Source organism: Macaca nemestrina, chromosome 9 (assembly GCF_043159975.1).
Source record: "Macaca nemestrina isolate mMacNem1 chromosome 9, mMacNem.hap1, whole genome shotgun sequence".
Taxonomy (NCBI): domain Eukaryota; kingdom Metazoa; phylum Chordata; class Mammalia; order Primates; family Cercopithecidae; genus Macaca; species Macaca nemestrina.
The window spans coordinates 83,902,093-83,919,961 of record NC_092133.1 but is presented as its reverse complement, the minus strand read 5'-3'; the positions used below and the strand labels follow the sequence as shown (position 1 = coordinate 83,919,961).

Here is a 17,869-nt window from a genome sequence, read left to right as displayed (position 1 = left end):
CAAAAAAAAAAAAAGAGAGAAGAAAAACAGCAGCTTCTAGGATGACTGAGCAGTGACTCAGTCTTTCCTCAACCGGATTCTGTAACTGTCCAGCAGAAATGCTTATCTGATCTCTGTGAGAACAGGAAGCAGCTCAGTTGGGGACCTGCCTTGTTAAATTCTTCATCAAACTGCTTATCTGCCCTGAGTCCTGCAACAACATCTCAAGAAAAATCCCAAAAATATGCAAAACAAATGAGGGTCCTCCTTTACTGTGTTCTTGAAGTACTGAGGTGCCTGAAAGCTATGTATAGTTGCTGGGAAACAGTTTTTTAGCAAACATAGCACAGACACTAACTATTCTTCCAGAAGAGCCCCTTCCTGACATGAAAGATCTTAGTGTGAGACAGAAGCATCTGATTAACCATGGGGACCTATCCAACCAGCAGCAGGGGCCCCAATGCCAGTGCCTGCCTCAGCAGAGGAGACACGGGGGACATGCAAAGTGTTTCTGTTGAAAAATACTTCACCTAGGGTGATTATAGTTAGCAGCAATGTATTGTATATTTCAAAGCAGCTAGAAGGCTAGGTGCAGTATCCCATGCCTATAATCCCAGCATTTTTGGAGGCCCAGGCAGGCCGATTACTTGAGGTCAGGAGTTTGAGACCAGCCTGGATAGCTTGGTGAAACGCCGTCTCTACTAAAAATACAAAAACTAAAAAATAAAAAACTAGCCAGGTGTCGTAGCCTGCGCTTGTATTCCTAGCTACTCGGGAGACTGAGGCAGGAGAATTGCTTGAACCTGGGAGGCAGAGGTTGCAGTGAACAGAGATCACGCCACTGCCCTCCAGCCTGGGTGACAGAGCAAGACTCTGTCTCAAAACAAAAACAAAAACAAGAAAACAAAGTAGCTAGAAGAGGGGACTTGAAATGTACCCAACACATAGTAATACCAAATATTCAAGGTGATGGGCACCCTAAACACCAACTGATCACCACACATTCTGTGCATGTAATAAATACTCAAATGTACTCCATACATATGTAAAATATTTTATATCAACAAGAAAACACTTTGCCTAGTGTTTCCCTCCAAATGGGAATAAATCCAGGGCTCGAAGTACAGATTTCATGGCTTTTTATTGGGACTCGGGAAGGGTGGGCCGTGGTAGCAGGTGCACTCACTGTCCAAGTTTGCCCAGACTCTCTGCTGCATGGGTGATGGCATTTGTGACTGTGTTGGTCACTGTCTCAGTGACTTCCTTCACCTTTTTGTCCGCTGACTCTTGGGCTTTCTTTACGGCTTCGGCAATGGCTGTTGGAAAGAAAGAGGAAGAATGTCCTAGTGATCCACCTGCTGAACTTGTGTCCCCTTGAGTGGCCTGTGGGATGTGGCCATCTTAATGGATTAGTCCCTGGAGTGGCCTCCTGGCAGAATGAATTTGAATTTGGTTTTAATTTCCCCAACAACTTGTATTTCTTCAACTGTGAGTGAGACTGAGCATCTACTCGTGGGTACATTGCCTGCTTGTCCTTTTTTCTGGAAAATGCCTGCTTATGTCTTTTAGCCATTTTTATATTGGGTTGTTATATTGGATTATCATTTGTATTACAAATATTTTTTCATCAGTTTGTGATTTTTCTTTTGGCTTGGTTTATAGTTTGTTGTTGTTGTTTTGTTTTGGTTTTTTTTTTTTTTTGGCTACAGAAAATTTCGAAGTTTTGGACTGTCGAATTTATTTAATATTTCCCTTATGGCTACTGGGTTTTTTTGTCATAGTTCTAAAGATTCTCCCCTCTCCAAGATTAGGCCAAAGTCTCTTATGTTATTACTATGTCTACATGTTTATGATATCTTCTCCCTCAAAACTCCTATGTTGAAATCCTCAGTCCTAATGTGATGGTATTAAGAGGTGGGGCCTTTGGGGCCTTTGGGAAGTTGCAATTAGCACCCACGTAAAAAAGACCACAGAGAGCTAGCTCCTTCCACGATGTGAGGACACAGCTAGGCCCATCCACGAACCAGGAAGATGCCCTCACCAGATGCCAAATCTGCCAGTGCCTTGACCTTGCACTTCCCATCCTCCAGGAGTGTGAGAAATGAATTTCTGTTGTTTCTAGGTCACTCAGTTTATGGTTTGTTTTTGTTTTTGAGACAGAGTCTTGCCTGTCACCCAGGCTGGAGTGCACTGGCACAATCTCAGCTCACTGCAACCTCCGCCTCCCAAGTTCAAGGGATTCTCCTGCCTCTGACTCCTGAGTAGCTGGGATTATAGGCATGTGTCACCATGCCCAGTTGATTTTTGTATTTTTAGTAGAGACGGGGTTTCACCACGTTAGCCAGGATGGTCTCAATCTCCTGACCTCGTGATCCGCCCGCCTTGGCCTCCCAAAGTGCTGGGATTACAGGAGTGAGCCGCCGCCATGCCTGGCCGTGTTAAATGTTTTGTCCCAGTGTGCTGTCACATAGTCTTTTGTGACTTTGTCTTCTTATCATTCCACAGAGAGAACCATCTAGACTGTGCCCTAACGCAGTACGCTCTGTGGCCTCCGATGAGCATAAATAACTGCCAGCTGAGAGGCTCTGAAAGGCTGCGACATCAGGGGCGGAGTTTGACCTGGTTAGTCAAAGAACAGACTGGCCCAGCACCTGGCTTCCCTTCCTCCCTCCCTCCTTCCCCGCCTGACCTCAGCCGGCTGTACCTTTCTCTCCAGTCTCCTTGGCATGTCCCACCACCTCCTTCACCACTTCCTCCACGGCATGAACTGAACAGAGGAGACAAGTCCAGAGTGAGGTCTCAGAGCAGGCCCGCTGCCCTCCCAGTCCAGGGTGAGGTCTCAGAGCAGGCCCACTGCCCTCCCAATCTAGTGTGAGGGCTCAGAGCAGGCCCATGCCCCCCAAGTCCAGGGTGAGGACTCAGTGCTGGCTTATCCTCACAATGGACCTATACATCCCTGGACATCCACGGTGGGGCTCTGGGATGCCACCCCCAGCCAGGACAGACTGACGCACAAGAAGGACCTTCGTCCACAGCAGGTTTCATTAGGAGATGCTGGGCCCTGGCTGCCGGAAGACGAGTTCAGTGAGCCCCATGAGGGCACGGGTCCTTGAAACCCCTTGGCCCTGCCCGGCCTGGAATGGCAATGAGCAGGCCATCTTGCCAGCTGAGACATGAAGCCCAGGCTGGGCCTGTGTGCCAGGTCACACTCCTTTCAGGATGTGCTGGTGCCTGCCTCGGGTCAATTTCCAAAGCCTCATCCAGTAAAACCACATCTCTCAAAGCAATTCCTCCAACAAGAGGGAATTCTCTGCCTACTTCAGGGTTTTTAAAGTGTGGGTGGTAGCCTGCTAGAATTGAAAAATTTCGGAGTCAGAAGAAATGGTTCTTACTCTAACTCTACCTTCCACCTCTGGGTTCCCTCATCTTTAGAAAGGGAATTTGTTGGGATGATGAGACCAACACCAGGTCGTGGGGGCGACAAAGTCCCACGGAGACAAAGGAATGAGAAAAAGACAGTTTGAGAGAGAAATTGGACGAGAGGGCCATCGCACGTGTGAGGGCTGCACAGGCCCCGAGCTCTGGGAGCCCACCTATTTATTGGTGATCTAGCAAGGAAACAGGTGGTGAGGATGTGGAGGTTGAAAGGAAAAGGTGTATCAAGTGAATGAGAAACGTATGGCTACTTGAGATAATGGGAGTGCTGGAAGCCAGGAGCCAGCAAGTCTAGCAAACATGCAAGCCCTGCCTCAACTTCTCTCCCAACACTCAGCTTTTCTCCCAACAGGAATGATAGAAAACTCAGAGGCTAGTGAAAGGTTAAAGTAGGTGGTCCACACCAGCTGCAAAGTCAAAAACAAATTACGCATCTACTGCCATTTAGAAAGAGGACACAAACTCAGGCAAGACTGTTCTTCACACGATGACCCATGGGTGGGGCCTGGCTGGGCCTCCCCAAGCACAGCTGCTGACCTCCGCATACAAAATACACTTTGGGACCAGGCGCGGTGGCTCATGCCTGTAATTCCAGCACTTTGGGAGGCCAAGAGGAACGGATCACGTGAGGTCAGGAGTTTGAGACCAGCCTGGCCATCATGGCGAAACCCCATCTCTGCTAAAAATACAAAAATTAGCCGGGCATAGTGGTGGGTGCCTGTAATCCCAGCCACTCAGGAGGCTGAGGCACAAGAATCATTTGAACCCACGAGGCAGAATTTACAGTAAGCCAAGATCGCACCACTACACTCCAGCCTGGTGGACAGAGCAAGACTACATCTCAAATACAAATACAAATACAAATAAACATGCTGTAGGGGACTTGGATGAAATTGAAAATGTCCTTTTTGACTTTGAACAGATCAGACTTGGTGACTTGTTAAGAAATCTTTGAAGCTTTAAAGTTATGGTAAAAATAAAAATCCATCTTCCTTTTCTTGCATAGGTTATTCAGAATAGGCTGTTTTGACAAGAAAGGTTCCCCAGATTTCCAGAGGGAAGGGTCCAAGCTGCCAGTGTTCACCCAGCACCAGGACTCATGCCCTGCCCCCAGGAGACCTCCCCAGCTCTGCACCCCTCAACTCCGTGCTGTCCTGGTGGGGCTGGAGACCAGGGTTCCTGAGGGGCCAAGGCCTCCCCTCAGGTCCTCACCTGCCTACTGAGATCCGCCTCCAACAGACCCAGTCTGCCCCAGATCCCCCCAGCCCAGGTAGAAAGGAGCCCCAGGTCCTCACTGGCTCCCTCGGTGGCCTTCTCGGTGCGGTGGGCCAGGCCCTCAGCAGCCAGCTTCCCCAGGCCTCCCAGCATCGTGTGGCAGCAGACAGTGGCCAACTAGGATGCTGAGGACTGGCCCAATGTGCTTTTATAGCTTGTTATACAACATGCCCTGGCCCCAGCCCAGTAGGAGGCTGGACAGGTGAGTCAGAGAGGGCGGCAGCAGGAAGGGGCTGGGCGGAACCACCCTGGCACTGGGGTAGCAGCATCCCCTGACAGCACGCGACTTCTGTAACCCTGTCCTAGGGACTCCGTGAAGGATAGGGGCAGGGAGCAGGGCTGAGGCTGGACAGGAGAGATCTGGACATGCCTCTTCCTTTAGGCAGAGGGCCTGAGTCCCAGCCCCCGTGAGACCAAAGCTTCCCAAGCCTGGGCACTGATATGTACCTGGAGACAAGGCCTAGGATTCCAAGCCTGCTGCTCAAGGTCCCCCATGTGGTCCAGTAAGGGGTTTGGGGGTTCTATGGGCCTGGAGACCTGGGCAGTGCTTTGGGTCACAAACACCAGTGGAGTGAGGGTGACTGCCCTCCCCATTCCTGGAGACCCTGGCTCTGCAGAGCAGTTTGCAGCCTCCATGGGATAGGTGGGGCATTCAGGGTGGTGCCTTGCCCAAGGCAGAGGGGGCACAGCACTGAGGAGAAACGTAGTCACCTGGTGCTGCTCAGCTGATGCTCACTCACCCTAGAGGCTCTGTGACGTCAGTGGTGCCCTCCTATCCCCTGGCAGTCCTGGAGGAGTAGACAGAAGCCTCCACCACCACTCAGGGAGATGCTTCTAGTCCTAATTAGAATCCCCGAGAAAGCAGCTTCCCTGGCTCCTGGTACATCGCATGAGGCGTGGCAGGGCTGCTCCCTAGTCACTCATGATGGACAGAGATGCCTCAAGCCACCTGCCACACGCTGCTTCCCTTAGTCACCAGCCCAACCTGAGCCTCTGTTTCCTCATCTGTAAAATGGGGATAGCGTGCCTTCCTGGCTGTGTCACTAATCATCCCTGAGACAAAGCATGCCAGCTCCTGGTAAACACCTGTTCCCTCCACTCATCACTGAGGTGCTGGGAGGTGCCCTTGGGCAGTGAGCTCTGACCAACCGGAGGGGTGGGCCAAGGAGTGACTGGGACATGAGGCTGCCTGGAGCCAGAGGGCTGGGGGATGTCACTTCCGCTGGCCGGGAGCCAAGGAGAGGTGTTCCCATGCTCCTACTTCTGGGGTGCAGGCCTGGGGCAGGGGTCTGAGGCTCTCTCCCCAGTGCAGGCTCCCGGAGCTGCTCTCCTGGGTGTGACGGAGCTTGATTAGTTTACTGGACTGTGGGCCCTCCCAGCCTGGGATTCAGGAGTCGAGACCCTCTTGCATTCCTGCATGGTGTTTGGGGGCTCCAGGGCTATGGCCAGTCCCCCTAGGGTGGGCAGTGGGCATCGTGGGCAGCAGGGCCTCTGGGTCTCAAGGCCACGGCCCCACACATGCCATTGTTGTCTCCTTTGGCCAGGGGTGAATCGGGGCTTAAACAATTTAGAGGGGCCCTCTTTATGAAAGGGAATACAATCATATGATTCTTGCACATTTTTCATTTATATATGTATGAACTTCTGGACCCAGACGGGGCTGTGAAAGTCGGGGGCCTGGAGCTCGGGCGGGTCCAGATGACCGTGTCCTCCTTTGTAACAGCCAGAGTCCAGGATATTTTGCCCAGGGCATTGGGCTGGCACTGCAGAGGGTTGGGGGGTGGGGAGACCCCTGGGACATGGCTGGTGGGAATTGTGCTAGGAAACCTCAGGGATGCTCCCTGGACCTGTCAAAGCCCCTTCCCTGCTCCTTCTGAGGCTGTGTGTCCCCCACCCCCACAGGAGTCCTTTCTATGCCTGTTCCCCTGACAAGTGTCGTCTGCCTGCTCTAGAATGGTTTCCAGACCCCACAGACCCCTCCTCGTGAGCTCCCACCCTAGGGTACTCTGCACCAGTCCCCTCTCTCAGGAGCTCACCAGCCCCAGACAGCCTGTGGTCAGAGCTCAGCCACACAGCAGGACCCTGGCCCACTGCCCGGCCCAGAGCCAGGCCCACCACAGCCTCTGGGGACAACTGCCCTTCCCACCCCCTCCACATGGTCCCTGCCCATGAGACCCTGCCCTGCTAATTTAATGCACTGCCTTGGTGTGAGCACTGCGATTCTAATGACAACACCCCATGGCCCTAGACCTCCAGGGCAAGGCTGGTTCCAGACACAGATCCCGAATGCCCGCGGGGGAGAAGACAAGAGGCCTGGGGAGGCCCAGGACCAGACATGGGCCCCAGGCCCTGGTGCCCTCCCACTTGGCCTTCCAGCTGCTGCTGCTGTGACCAGATCCCCGTCCACCCAGCCCAGCCCATGGACCCCAGCAAGCCATCTGTGCCCCATAGAGGGCAGACCCCTAAGAGTGGGACCCCTTTGTAGCCAAAGAACCTGAGATAGCCCCAAATTCTCCTAACCATGATGGATCCTGGTCTGAGGGGCTGGGCTCAGGTGACTCCTGCAGGGAACTTCACCTGCCTGGATTAGGTCAAGGGTGAATTAGGTGTGGCCTGCCCCCCCACCCCATCATGGAAGAGGTTCAGCCCACAATGGCCCAAGGGGGCCACCCTTAGACCTAGGGACCCCAGTCAGCATATCCTGAGTCAGAAGGTCAACTGCAGCCTCAGGCAGGGAGAATCTGGCTTTGACAGGAGCAGATACATTCTCAAGGTGGAATTTGCCCAACAAACTAGTTTGGCAAGGGACTAGCTGGCTGAATCACTGAGTCAAGGAGAGCCAGTGTTTCAAATAGCAATTTGCCAACTTAGCAATGACTAATTCTGAAAAACAATTTGTTTATTTGAAGTACTTAAATACTTAGGCTGTCTCATGTCTGAAGCCTGATGATGCCTTGTGTGATTTAAAGGACAGACGTCACGAATGCCTAGAGTTTTGTGGCAGTCCATCCTGCCGGTGTCTTCTCCCACTTTTGTTCTGTGGATTTGAGCTCACAGTTTGTGCTGTGTCCACCGCCTGCCCCCGCTAACGAGACTCCCGGAGACTTGGCTGGCCAGTCACCAGAGGAACAGGGGCCCGGCAGCACGCCAGCATCCACCCACCTTGGGTATCAGTCAGGCTCCTGGGGGAAGCCAGAGGACATATTCAAATGGGTACTTGAGGAAAGGGCCTGTAATCCCAGCACTTTGGGAGGCCAAGGTGGGTGGATCACCTGAGGTCAGGAGACCAGCCTGACTAACATGGAGAAACCTCATGTCTACTAAAAAAAAATACAAAATTAGCTGGGCGTGGGGGTACATGCCTGTAATCCCAGCTACTCGGGAGGCTGAGGCAGTAGAATTGCTTGAACCGAGAAGGCGGAGGTTGCAGTGATCTGAGATGGCGCTATTGCACTCCAGCCTGGGCAACAGAGTGAGGGATCTCAAATAATAATAATAATAATTATTATTATTCTATTTTGAATTGTGGTAAAATATATACAAAATTTACTAACTTAATCACTTCTAAGTATACAGTTGGAACAGAGGTCAAGGAGGACCCTTGGGTTGGGTAATATACATTCATATTGCCATGCAACCGATCTCCAGAACTTTTTCATCTGACAAAACCAAAACTCTATATCCGCTAAGCAACTTCCCATTTTCTCCCTTCCCCATGTCCCTGGCAACCCCTGTTCCACTTTGTTTCTATTAGTTTGCTTACTCAGTCTAGATGCTTCACATAAGTGAAAGAACACAGTATTTGTCTTTTTGTAACTGGCTTATTTCACTTACCATAATGTCCTTGATGTTCATCCATGTTACAGCATGTTAGAATTTCCTTCCTTTTTAAGGCTGAAGAATATTTTATTGTATGTATATACCACATTTTATCAATTCATCTGCCTATGGACAATTAGGCTGCATCCATCTTTTGATGAGTGTGAATACCACTGCTATAAATATCAGTGTACAAATATTTGTATGAGACCTTGCTTTCAATTATTTTGGCTATATATCCAGAAGTGATATTGCTGGATCATTTGGTAATTCTATTTTTTTTTTTTTTTTTTTGAGACGGAGTCTCGCTCTGCCGCCCAGGCTGGAGTGCAGTGGCCAGATCTCGGCTCACTGCAAGCTCTGCCTCCCGGGTTCACGCCATTCTCCTGCCTCAGCCTCCTGAGTAGCTGGGACTACAGGCGCCCGCCACCTCGCCCGGCTAGTTTTTTTTTGTATTTTTTTAGTAGAGACGGGGTTTCACCGTGTCAGCCAGGATGGTCTCGATCTCCTGACCTCGTGATCCGCCCGTCTCGGCCTCCCAAAGTGCTGGGATTACAGGCTTGAGCCACCGCGCCCGGCCGGTAATTCTATTTTTAATTTTTTGAGAAACTGCCTGTTCTCTGGTGGGCAGGTTTATATAAACCTACCTGCAAAAGTCAAGGAAACTGAGATACCAAAGAAACAGGCTGACAAATGAAGTTTCTCAGAAACATACATTTAATAGGCATTTATGAACAGGAACCAAATCAGGGATGACACCAAGACAAGATGGTGGATCCCTGCACCATTACCCCCACCTTCCTGACCAGGGCTTATATAGCATAGGGAAAGGGTAATGCGTGCTTCAGTAGGGATGTGTACGGCCAGGCACAGTGGCTCATGCCTGTAATCCCAGCACTTTGGGAGGCCGAGGTGGGCGGATCACCTGAGGTCAGGAGTTCAAGACCAGCCTGGCCAATATAGTAAAACCTTGTCTCTACTAAAAATACAAAAATTAGCCAGGCGTGGTGGCAGGCGCCTGTAATCCCAGTTACTCGGGAAGCTGAGGCAGGAGAATTGCTTGAACCTGGGAGGTGGAGTTTGCAGTGAGTTGTGATTGTGCCACTGCAGTCCAACCTGGGAGATAGAGTGAGACTCTGTCTTAAAAAATAAAAAATAAAAAATAATTTTTTTAAAAAGATAAAATAGAAATCGTAGATGAATTCTTGGAAGTGGGATTAATCAGAACATGGCAGATTAGCATCCAAGATGGAATTGCTTTATTCTCATTCAAGGTTTCCCTCATTCTTCATTCTGACCATGCTGGTCACCTTGCTGTTTGTTCCTCAAACACACATCAAATGCTTTTCTGTCTGTCTTGGCAGTCATCCTGCTACCTATAATGTCAGCACTGTTTTCCATCATCCCCTCAGTCAGGTCACTGTTCAAATGTCAGCTCCCTAGAGAGGCTGTTCCTTATCATTCTACCTAAAATAGCCCCCAATCACTCTGTGTCCCTTCAGCCTGCTTCCTCTTCCTGCTATTTCGTACTACCTGAAAAAATACTTGTTTGAACTTCCTAGAACATAAGCTCATAAAAGCAAGAACTGTGTTCCACCTGTCCTCTCCTCTACCCCAGCACTTAGAAGAGGAACAGAGACAGCATCCAGTGAGTGTTCCTGAATCAAGTCACTGCGTGGCAGCATTCAGCACTGTGACCATAGCCTCGCCTATCTTCAACTCTTTCGCCTTTTCTTTTTTTTTTTTTTTTGAGACGGAGTCTCGCTCTGTCGCCCAGGCTGGAGTGCAGTGGCCGGATCTCAGCTCACTGCAAGCTCCGCCTCCCTGGTCCACGCCATTCTCCTGCCTCAGTCTCCCGAGTAGCTGGGACTACAGGCGCCCGCCACCTCGCCCGGCTAGTTTTTTTTGTATTTTTTAGTAGAGACGGGGTTTCACCGTGTTAGCCAGGATGGTCTCAATCTCCTGACCTCGTGATCCACCCATCTCAGCCTCCCAAAGTGCTGGGATTACAGGCTTGAGCCACCGCGCCCGGCCCTCTTTCGCCTTTTCTTATCCTCTTCTGCTTTTCCTCTTCTCACTCTAGTAGCCACTCCTCTGCGGGCTTGTCCTTTAAATAGACAATAGTCCTTACCGACCTATTTTCTATCCACTTCATCTGTTTTTGGGACAGGGTCTCTGTTGCCCAGGCTGGAGTGCAGTGGCATGAACATGGGTCAGTGCAGCCTCCACCTCCTGGGCTCAAGTGATCTTCCTGCCTCAGCCTGCCATGCCATGTAACTGGGGCCACAGGCATGTACCACCATGTCCAGCTAATTTCTTGATTTTTTTTTTTTTTTTTTTTTTTTTTGGTAGAAACGGGTCTCACTTTATTGCCCAGTCTGGTCTTGGAACTCCTACACTCCAGCAATCCTCGCAACTTGACCTCCCAAAGTGCTGGGATTACAGGCATGAGATACTGTACCTGGCCTTATTTTTTCTTTTCTTAAGATACAGGGTTTCACTATCTGGCCCAGGCTGGACTCAACTGCTGAGCTCAAGTAATTCCCCCACCTCAGCCTCCCAAGTAGCTAGGACTAAAGGCATGAAACCACCATGCTTGGCTTGTCCAATTTCATTCTACACACTTTCTTGGTATTTAAAGAGCTGCTGTTGCTCTTCATTCCACAGCTCTACGTCAGATTCATGCTCTAGTCCTGCACATCCAAATGATGACTAGATGCTGCTGGCTCTGCTCTCTCAAAGTCACACTGAGCTTAGCCCATCTACAAAACTCTCCCTTTTCCAATCCAGCTTTCCCTCCTGCATCACCTGTCTCTACATCTGGAACCATCAGCAGCTGCCTTCGTAAGGCACCTCGGTCTGGCATTCGGAAAACAACCCTGTCTTGCCAGAGCCACTTGGTCTTGGGTAGCAAAAGCCGTATGCAATCTAAATCAAGTTTTCAATCATGAGAAATCACAGTCCTTCTTTTCCCTTTCTACTATAGTCCAGTGTGCCTTTTCTTTCTTTCCTTTCTCAATTTTAATAAGCAAATTGTACCACCCTCTTATTCTGAGATGCTCCTTTTTAAAAGCTGTAGATCACATTAATGGACGTGTTTACTGCTGGGAATATTTTCCATGTGCAATGATCTGTAACCCTCTTTTTTTTTTTTTTGAGACGAAGTCTTGCTCTGTTGCCCAGGCTGGAATGCAGTGGCACGATCTCTGCTCACTGCAAGCTCCGCCTCCCAGGTTCACACCATTCTCCTCCCTCAGCCTCCTGAGTAGCTGGGACTACAGGCGCCCACCACCACGCCCTGCTAATTTTTTGCATTTTTAGTAGAGACGGGGTTTCATTGTGTTAGCCAGGATGGTTTTGATCTCCTAACCTCGTGATCAGCCTGCCTTGGCCTCCCAAAGTGCTGGGATTACAGGTGTGAGCCACTGCGCCCAGCCAATCTGTAACCCTCTTATCTCAACTAGCTGCACTTTATTAGTTCACATCTAGTTCAATTTATGAATTAAGAGAGGTGCCATGGGCCGGGCATGGTGGCTCACGCCTGTAATCCTAGCACTTTGGGAGGCTGAGGCAGGCAGATCATGAGGTCAGGAATTCGAGACCATCCTGGCTAACATTGTGAAACCCCATCTCTACTAAAAATACAAAAAATTAGCCAGGCGTGGTGGCAGGCACCTGTAGTCCCAGCTACTTGAGAGGCTGAGGCAGGAGAATGGCGTGAATCTGGGAGGTGGAGCTTTCAATGAGCCGAGATCGTGCCACTGCACTCCAGCCTGGGCAACAGAGTGAAATACGATCAAAAAAAAAAAAAAAAAAAAAAAAAAAGAGGTGCCATGTGTACAAAAATCAACACATATTTATGAACTTTTTTTCAAATATATTTTCACACATCTTATCTAAATACATAATACAGAAGCCTGTGTGACTCGGGCAATGTGGCCCAGGAGGGCCTGAAACTAACACATCCACTTCAGCAAAAGGACATAAAATATCTCTTACAGTCAGAAAAATCAACTTTTTATGTATTTACTTAGTTTACAAAATGTACTGAAAATGCTATTATTAGCTGAATTTGTGATTTCCTTTTGAATTTCTGAGTTATTCTTATTTATTTTCCCCATTTTGTTTTTGCACCAAGGAGACTGCAGTCAAATAAAATTAAACAGATACTACACGCGCTCGTCGGGGCAGCCGTACTGCAGCAGTACCTTGATGCACTCCTGGCTGGAGGCCTGCTGGGCGTAGGCCAGCGCTGTGTTCCCGTGGGAATCTCAGGTCATGACATCCACCCCGTACCAGATCAGGAGCTGAGCCAGGACCACATTCCCCTTGCGGCAGGCCAGATGGAGCGCCGTGCAGCTGTCTCCCTCCCCACAGGTCTCATTCACTTCCTCCCGGGAGCCATGTGCCAGCAGCAGGATGGCTGTCCGCAGGTCCTCATCGGGGTGGCCTGCAGCAGGTGCTGGCCCAGGGACAGCTCCGTGTAGGGTAGTGGGGCCAGGAAGAGCTTCTGCTCATATTTGGCACGGATCCACCATTCCTTCTTTTCCCTTGTGGAGTCTACTGATGGTTTTGTCTGCCCCTGGCTGCTCTCTTGCCGGACGCTGTTGGCTAGGTCATTGCCAATATATGACAAAACCTGCATGAGCTCGACTGGCCAGTCATCCAAGTCCAGAGATCAGACTCGGGAAAGGCGGGTGCCAAGATTACGGTGGATCCCTGAGCATTCAATACACATGAGGACTCCCAAGTTCAAACTGGCCCAGTTAGGATTCTGGGTCTCACAGTCCACACAGTGGGAGTTCCCACACATGTTTCGGATGGACTGCAGGGCCATGGCCTCGCTCTGGCTCATCAGCTGGAACTTGCTTTTGCTGCTCTCGCATGACTGCAGGCTGGCCAGGATCCGGCTCTCCATGGCTTGGACCCAGGCATCCCGCTCCTCATACGTCATGGCTTCAAAGTGCCACGTTTGGCCAGTGAGGGACACAATGATAAAGTTTTCTGCTTGTTCTTCAGCAGTGCTGGACAGGCCATCGTCTTTCAAGTTGTTGGTGCTTTTCTTCCTTCGGTGTTTGTTTTTGTTGGCATGAAGAGAGGGGAGTGGGTTGAGCTTGGGGTTGGTGGTGCTAGAGATACTGGGGCTGGAGCATACAGAGTCACCCAGCCCGGTGTCTGAATTGGCTGAGGTACGTAGACTGTTCATGTCTTTGGATAGGCCATTGCTTTTAGAGCTGGAAATGGGCGTACAGCCCAATGGGGCTAGTGGTGGCCTCTTTCCTGGGACTTCGATGGTAGATGTCTGAAGGTCAATCTCTGTTTTGTGAATATTCTTCATACAATCACCTAAGCTTGAATAATAGGTGAGTATGCCATTGTCACAGAGGGTGACATATTTCTTTTTCCATTTCTTCAGCCATTTCCCACTTAGCTTTAAGAGCATGCCCTGTTTAATGGGGATGGCTCTGCTGCTCCCGATGGTGTCAGCATGGCTCTCTGGGGCTTTCTTCTCTTTGTCTGGGTGACTCCCTTTCTCAGATGTAAACAGCTTGGACCAGCGCTTGGACTGCTTCCAAACGGGCGTGGGTGTGTTGGCAGTGGGAGGAACACTGACCTGAAGGTCCTCCTGGCTGGTGCTGGGAGTCGATGGAATGGAGGAGGAATCGTTACTTAAACTCCCACCTCCACTTCTTGTTTGGGTAATGTGCATGGTGGAAACCTGTGTGGAACAGAAGGAGGAATGGCTTCAAGAACTGGGTAGTGACTTGCAGGGTCCTATAGACAGCTCACAATTACCTTTTAGAAAGATACATTTTATGGGCCAGGCTTGGTGGCTCACACCTGTAATTCTAGCACTTTGGGAGGCCGAGGTGGGTGGATCACGAGGTCAGGAGTTCAAGACCATCCTGGCCAACATGGTGAAACCCTGTCTTTACTAAAAAAAAGAAAAGAAAAAAAAATTAGCTGGGCACGGTGGCACATTCCTGTAATCCCAGCTACTTGGGAGGTTGAGGCAGGAGAATTGCTTGAACAGGGATCTGGGAAGCAGAGCCTGCAGTGAGCCGAGATTGCATTATATTACTCCAGCCTGGGCTACAGAGAGAGACTCTGTTTAAAAAACAAACAAAAAAAGATACATTTTCTGTTATTTGGATAATATATTTACTCATACTAGCTCACTAACCAAACAGAACTGCAGATCAGTTCTTATTCCAGCACATTCTTTTTACAACACTTAAGATGGCTAAATGCAACATGAAATGGGGAAGATTTTAAAACAGATGCCTTTGATTTCAGCATGAAACAGATTCAAGTGTATGATGAAAATACAACCGCAATAAAAGTGCCACTTAACATAAATGAGTATAACTGTTCATCAAATATGCTCAAAGATCCATCTGCATGTCTATAAAATAAGAATGTGCATTACTTCAAAAACTGTTAATATCTTAGTATAACATTTGTTTATAAAATAATGCCTCCTGTGTGCTTTGCTGTTTACCAAAGCAGTTTTTACGAATTCTCCTGGATCCTGACTTGCAGAGGATTTCCTGACTTCTTCTTCCTCAGCACATCATGTCCTGTACTGTGAAGTCTTTTATATGATAACCAGTCAGAAGTGCCTGTAAGTATTGACTCTCCCTAACAGGCAATGGCAATAAACCAAATATATTTTCACTCTTCTAACCACACACTGAAACACAAGAATGTTTTACAAAGCAGTAGTGATGAACTTTAACAAATGTAAACGTGATTCAGATTTCCTAGCTTCCTTTCTCTTTAGTTCTCTGTAGTATACTCTCGTGACATATTTATGTATTTTCTGTTGTTTGAATTAAAAACTCATCTGCCTTTCTAAGAGGCTAGTCTTTGATGAACTTTAAACTTTGTAAAAACTAATGCATTTTGTCTGTGTGATAAACCAGTGGTTCTCCAAATGTGCTCTGTGGACCTCTCGGGATCCCCAAGACCCTTTCCAGAAGGGCTAAGAGGTCAAAACTGTTCTTTTTTTTTTTTTTTGAGACCAAGTTTCACTCTTGTTGCCCAGGCTGCAGTGCAATGGCGCGATCTCGGCTCATGGCAACCTTTGCCTCCCGGGTTCAAGTGATTCTCCTACCTCAGCCTCCCGAGTAGCAGGGATTACAGGTGCCCGCTACCATGCCTGGCTAAATTTTGTATTTTTAGTAGAGATGTGGTTTCACCATGTTGTCCAGGCTGGTATTGAACTCCTGACCTCAGGTTATCTGCTCACCTCGACCTTCCAAAGTGGTGTGATTACAGGCCCGAGCGACTGTGCCTGGCCAACACTGTTCTGAATCATATTAATTAAACCTGAGAAAGCTGATTAAAAATTTTAAAAATTTGTAAAAGTAATACAAAGTCATTGCCTGCTTTTTCATTGACACTTGCCATGATTGTATAAAAGCAAAAGTGGGTAAAACTGCTAGTTTTTCAGCATAAATCAAGGCAGTGGTACCAATTACATCAGTAGTCATTCTATTCTTTACTGACCCCTACAGTTAAAAAAACATAGCCTGAATTACTTAAGAATGTCTTTGAGGAAGCAGTAAAAATTAATGTTATTAAACCTTGACATGTCTCTTTAATATTCTGAATAAGTGGAAAGTTAACAAGAAGCGCTTTGCTGACTGCAGTATGTTGTTTTTTGTTTTTTAGAATTCGTGATTTGTGAACTGAAAAATCACTTTTTTCACAGAACATTGTTTTTATTTAAAATTACAACCGGATCAGCGCAGTGGCTCCCGCCTGTAAAATCCCAGCACTTTGGGAGGCCAAAGCAGGCAGATGGCTTGAGCTCCTTCAGACCTCAAGAAGACCAGCCTAGGCAACATAACGAAACCCTGTCTCTACCAAAAATACAAGAAAATTAGCCTGGCGTGGTGCCACACATTTGTGGTCCCAGCTACATAGGAGTCTGAGGTGATAAGATTGCTTGAGCTGAGATCATGCCAACGCACTCCAGCCAAGTGACAGAGTGAGACTCGGTCTAAAAAAAAAGTACAACTATCATTCTCAAAAATAAATGAAGTGAGACGTTCTCACTTCAAGAAAATAAATATTTGTTCCCAATGATGAAATTTAAGCTTTCCTGAGGACTTTGAAAAACTTGTTCCTTTTGCTGTAGGCTTGACAGCTTTTCAATACTTAAAGGCATTTTAAAGTAAGATTGGTGGTTAAACTAAAAGCGATTTTTGACACAATAAAACATAAACCAATATATTCCAAGTAACTAATGCATATTATAAATGCAAGTATGGGGCAAAAGATCCATTTACTGTGAAGAAAGATCAATGAGTACTGATGGAATAAATTTATTAATATGGAAAATGCCACTGTAACTAATTTAAGAAACTAGCACTTGTGAAGTTTTGATTTAGTATTAAAGAATACTCACAACTGTCTGAAAACTTTAAAATACACCTTTTACCAACTACCTATTTGCATGAGGTTAGGTCATCTTATTGCTTTTTTTCTATATTTGAGATGGAGTCTCCCTCTGTCGCCCAGGCTGGGGTGCTATGGCGAGATCTCGCCTCACTGCAACCTCCGCATCCCAGGTTCATGTGATTCTCCGGTCTCAGCCTCCCAAGTAGCTGGAACTACAGGCATGCACCACCATGTCCAGCCATTTTTTGTACTTTCAGTAGAGGCAGGTTTCACCATGTTGGTCAGGCTGGTCTCAAACTCCTGACCTCAAGTGATCCGCCCACCTCGGCCTCCCAAAATGCTGGGATTACAGGTGTGAACCACCGTGCCTGGCCAGCTTATTGCTTTTTTTTTTTTTTTTTTTTGACACAGAGTCTTGCTGTGTCACCCAGGCTGGAGTGCAGTGGCATGATCTCAGCTCACTGCAACCTCCGCCTCCTGAGTTTAAGCAGTTCTCCTGCCTCAGCCTCCAGAATAGCTGGGACTACAGGTGTGTGCCACCATGCCCAGCTAAGTTTTTGTATTTTTAGTAGAGACGGGGTTTCACCGTGTTAGCTGGGATGGTCTCGATCTCCTGATCCCGTGATCTGCCCATCTTGGCCTCCCAAAGTGCTGGGATTACAGGTGTGAGCCACCGCACCCAGCCTCTTATTGCTTCTTTAAAGCAAATTGCAAAGAAAGATCTAGAGAATCCAGTTGTCTCCAATGAAGGTCAACATGAGAGACTTTAAATAATACAAATACATGACACACTTTTTACTCAACTTTTGATTGTAGAAAAGTTATTTTTTCAATGAAAAATTTCTGTTAAAAATATTGTTCTCAAGGAATATTTTCTGTTGTTACAATTTGGGTCATGGGTTACTACTGACATCTAGTTGGTAGTGGCCATGAAAGCTGCCAAACTCTCTGC

General features: G+C 48.2%; 3 protein-coding genes across 17 annotated transcripts in view; all 3 read right to left on the bottom strand.

Annotated features, from left to right (window-relative positions):
• Positions 1–1,101: 1,101 nt before the first annotated feature.
• Positions 1,102–4,816, bottom strand: LOC105486697 (protein FAM25A-like). Its single transcript, XM_011749724.2, has 3 exons — positions 4,710–4,816; positions 2,684–2,746; positions 1,102–1,295 (listed from the first exon to the last, which is right to left on the bottom strand). The coding sequence occupies exons 1-3, from the start codon at positions 4,780–4,782 to the stop codon at positions 1,162–1,164; spliced, it is 270 nt and encodes an 89-aa protein (XP_011748026.1). The 5' UTR covers positions 4,783–4,816; the 3' UTR covers positions 1,102–1,161.
• Positions 4,817–10,821: 6,005 nt separating this feature from the next.
• LOC105486717 (arf-GAP with GTPase, ANK repeat and PH domain-containing protein 5-like) overlaps positions 10,822–17,869 on the bottom strand; it is a 43,994-nt gene continuing 36,946 nt past the window's right edge. For all 15 annotated transcript variants that reach the window (XM_071069865.1, XM_071069866.1, XM_071069863.1 and 12 more), the window contains 2 exons: positions 14,305–14,914; positions 10,822–14,227 (listed from right to left, as the gene is read on the bottom strand). In XM_071069865.1, coding sequence (XP_070925966.1) covers positions 14,818–14,914 — 97 coding nt within the window. In that variant the 3' untranslated portion in view covers positions 10,822–14,227; positions 14,305–14,817. The remainder of the gene's footprint in view (positions 14,228–14,304; positions 14,915–17,869) is intronic.
• LOC139356293 (arf-GAP with GTPase, ANK repeat and PH domain-containing protein 11-like) lies at positions 12,649–14,218 on the bottom strand. The gene is given in 2 exon segments (XM_071069854.1): positions 12,649–12,952; positions 12,955–14,218. Coding segments are annotated over 2 exon segments (1,539 nt in total). The 3' UTR covers positions 12,649–12,677.

Excerpts from the sequence above, each read along its gene's own strand:
- LOC105486697 (XM_011749724.2), bottom strand. The coding sequence starts at position 4,782 with ATGCTGGGAGGCCTGGGGAAGCTGGCTGCTGAGGGCCTGGCCCACCGC. Across the intron at positions 2,747-4,709 it reads GAAGGCCACCGAGGGAGCCA|TTCATGCCGTGGAGGAAGTG; the intron begins GTGAGGACCTGG and ends TCCTCTGTTCAG. Across the intron at positions 1,296-2,683 it reads CAAGGAGACTGGAGAGAAAG|CCATTGCCGAAGCCGTAAAG; the intron begins GTACAGCCGGCT and ends TCTTTCCAACAG.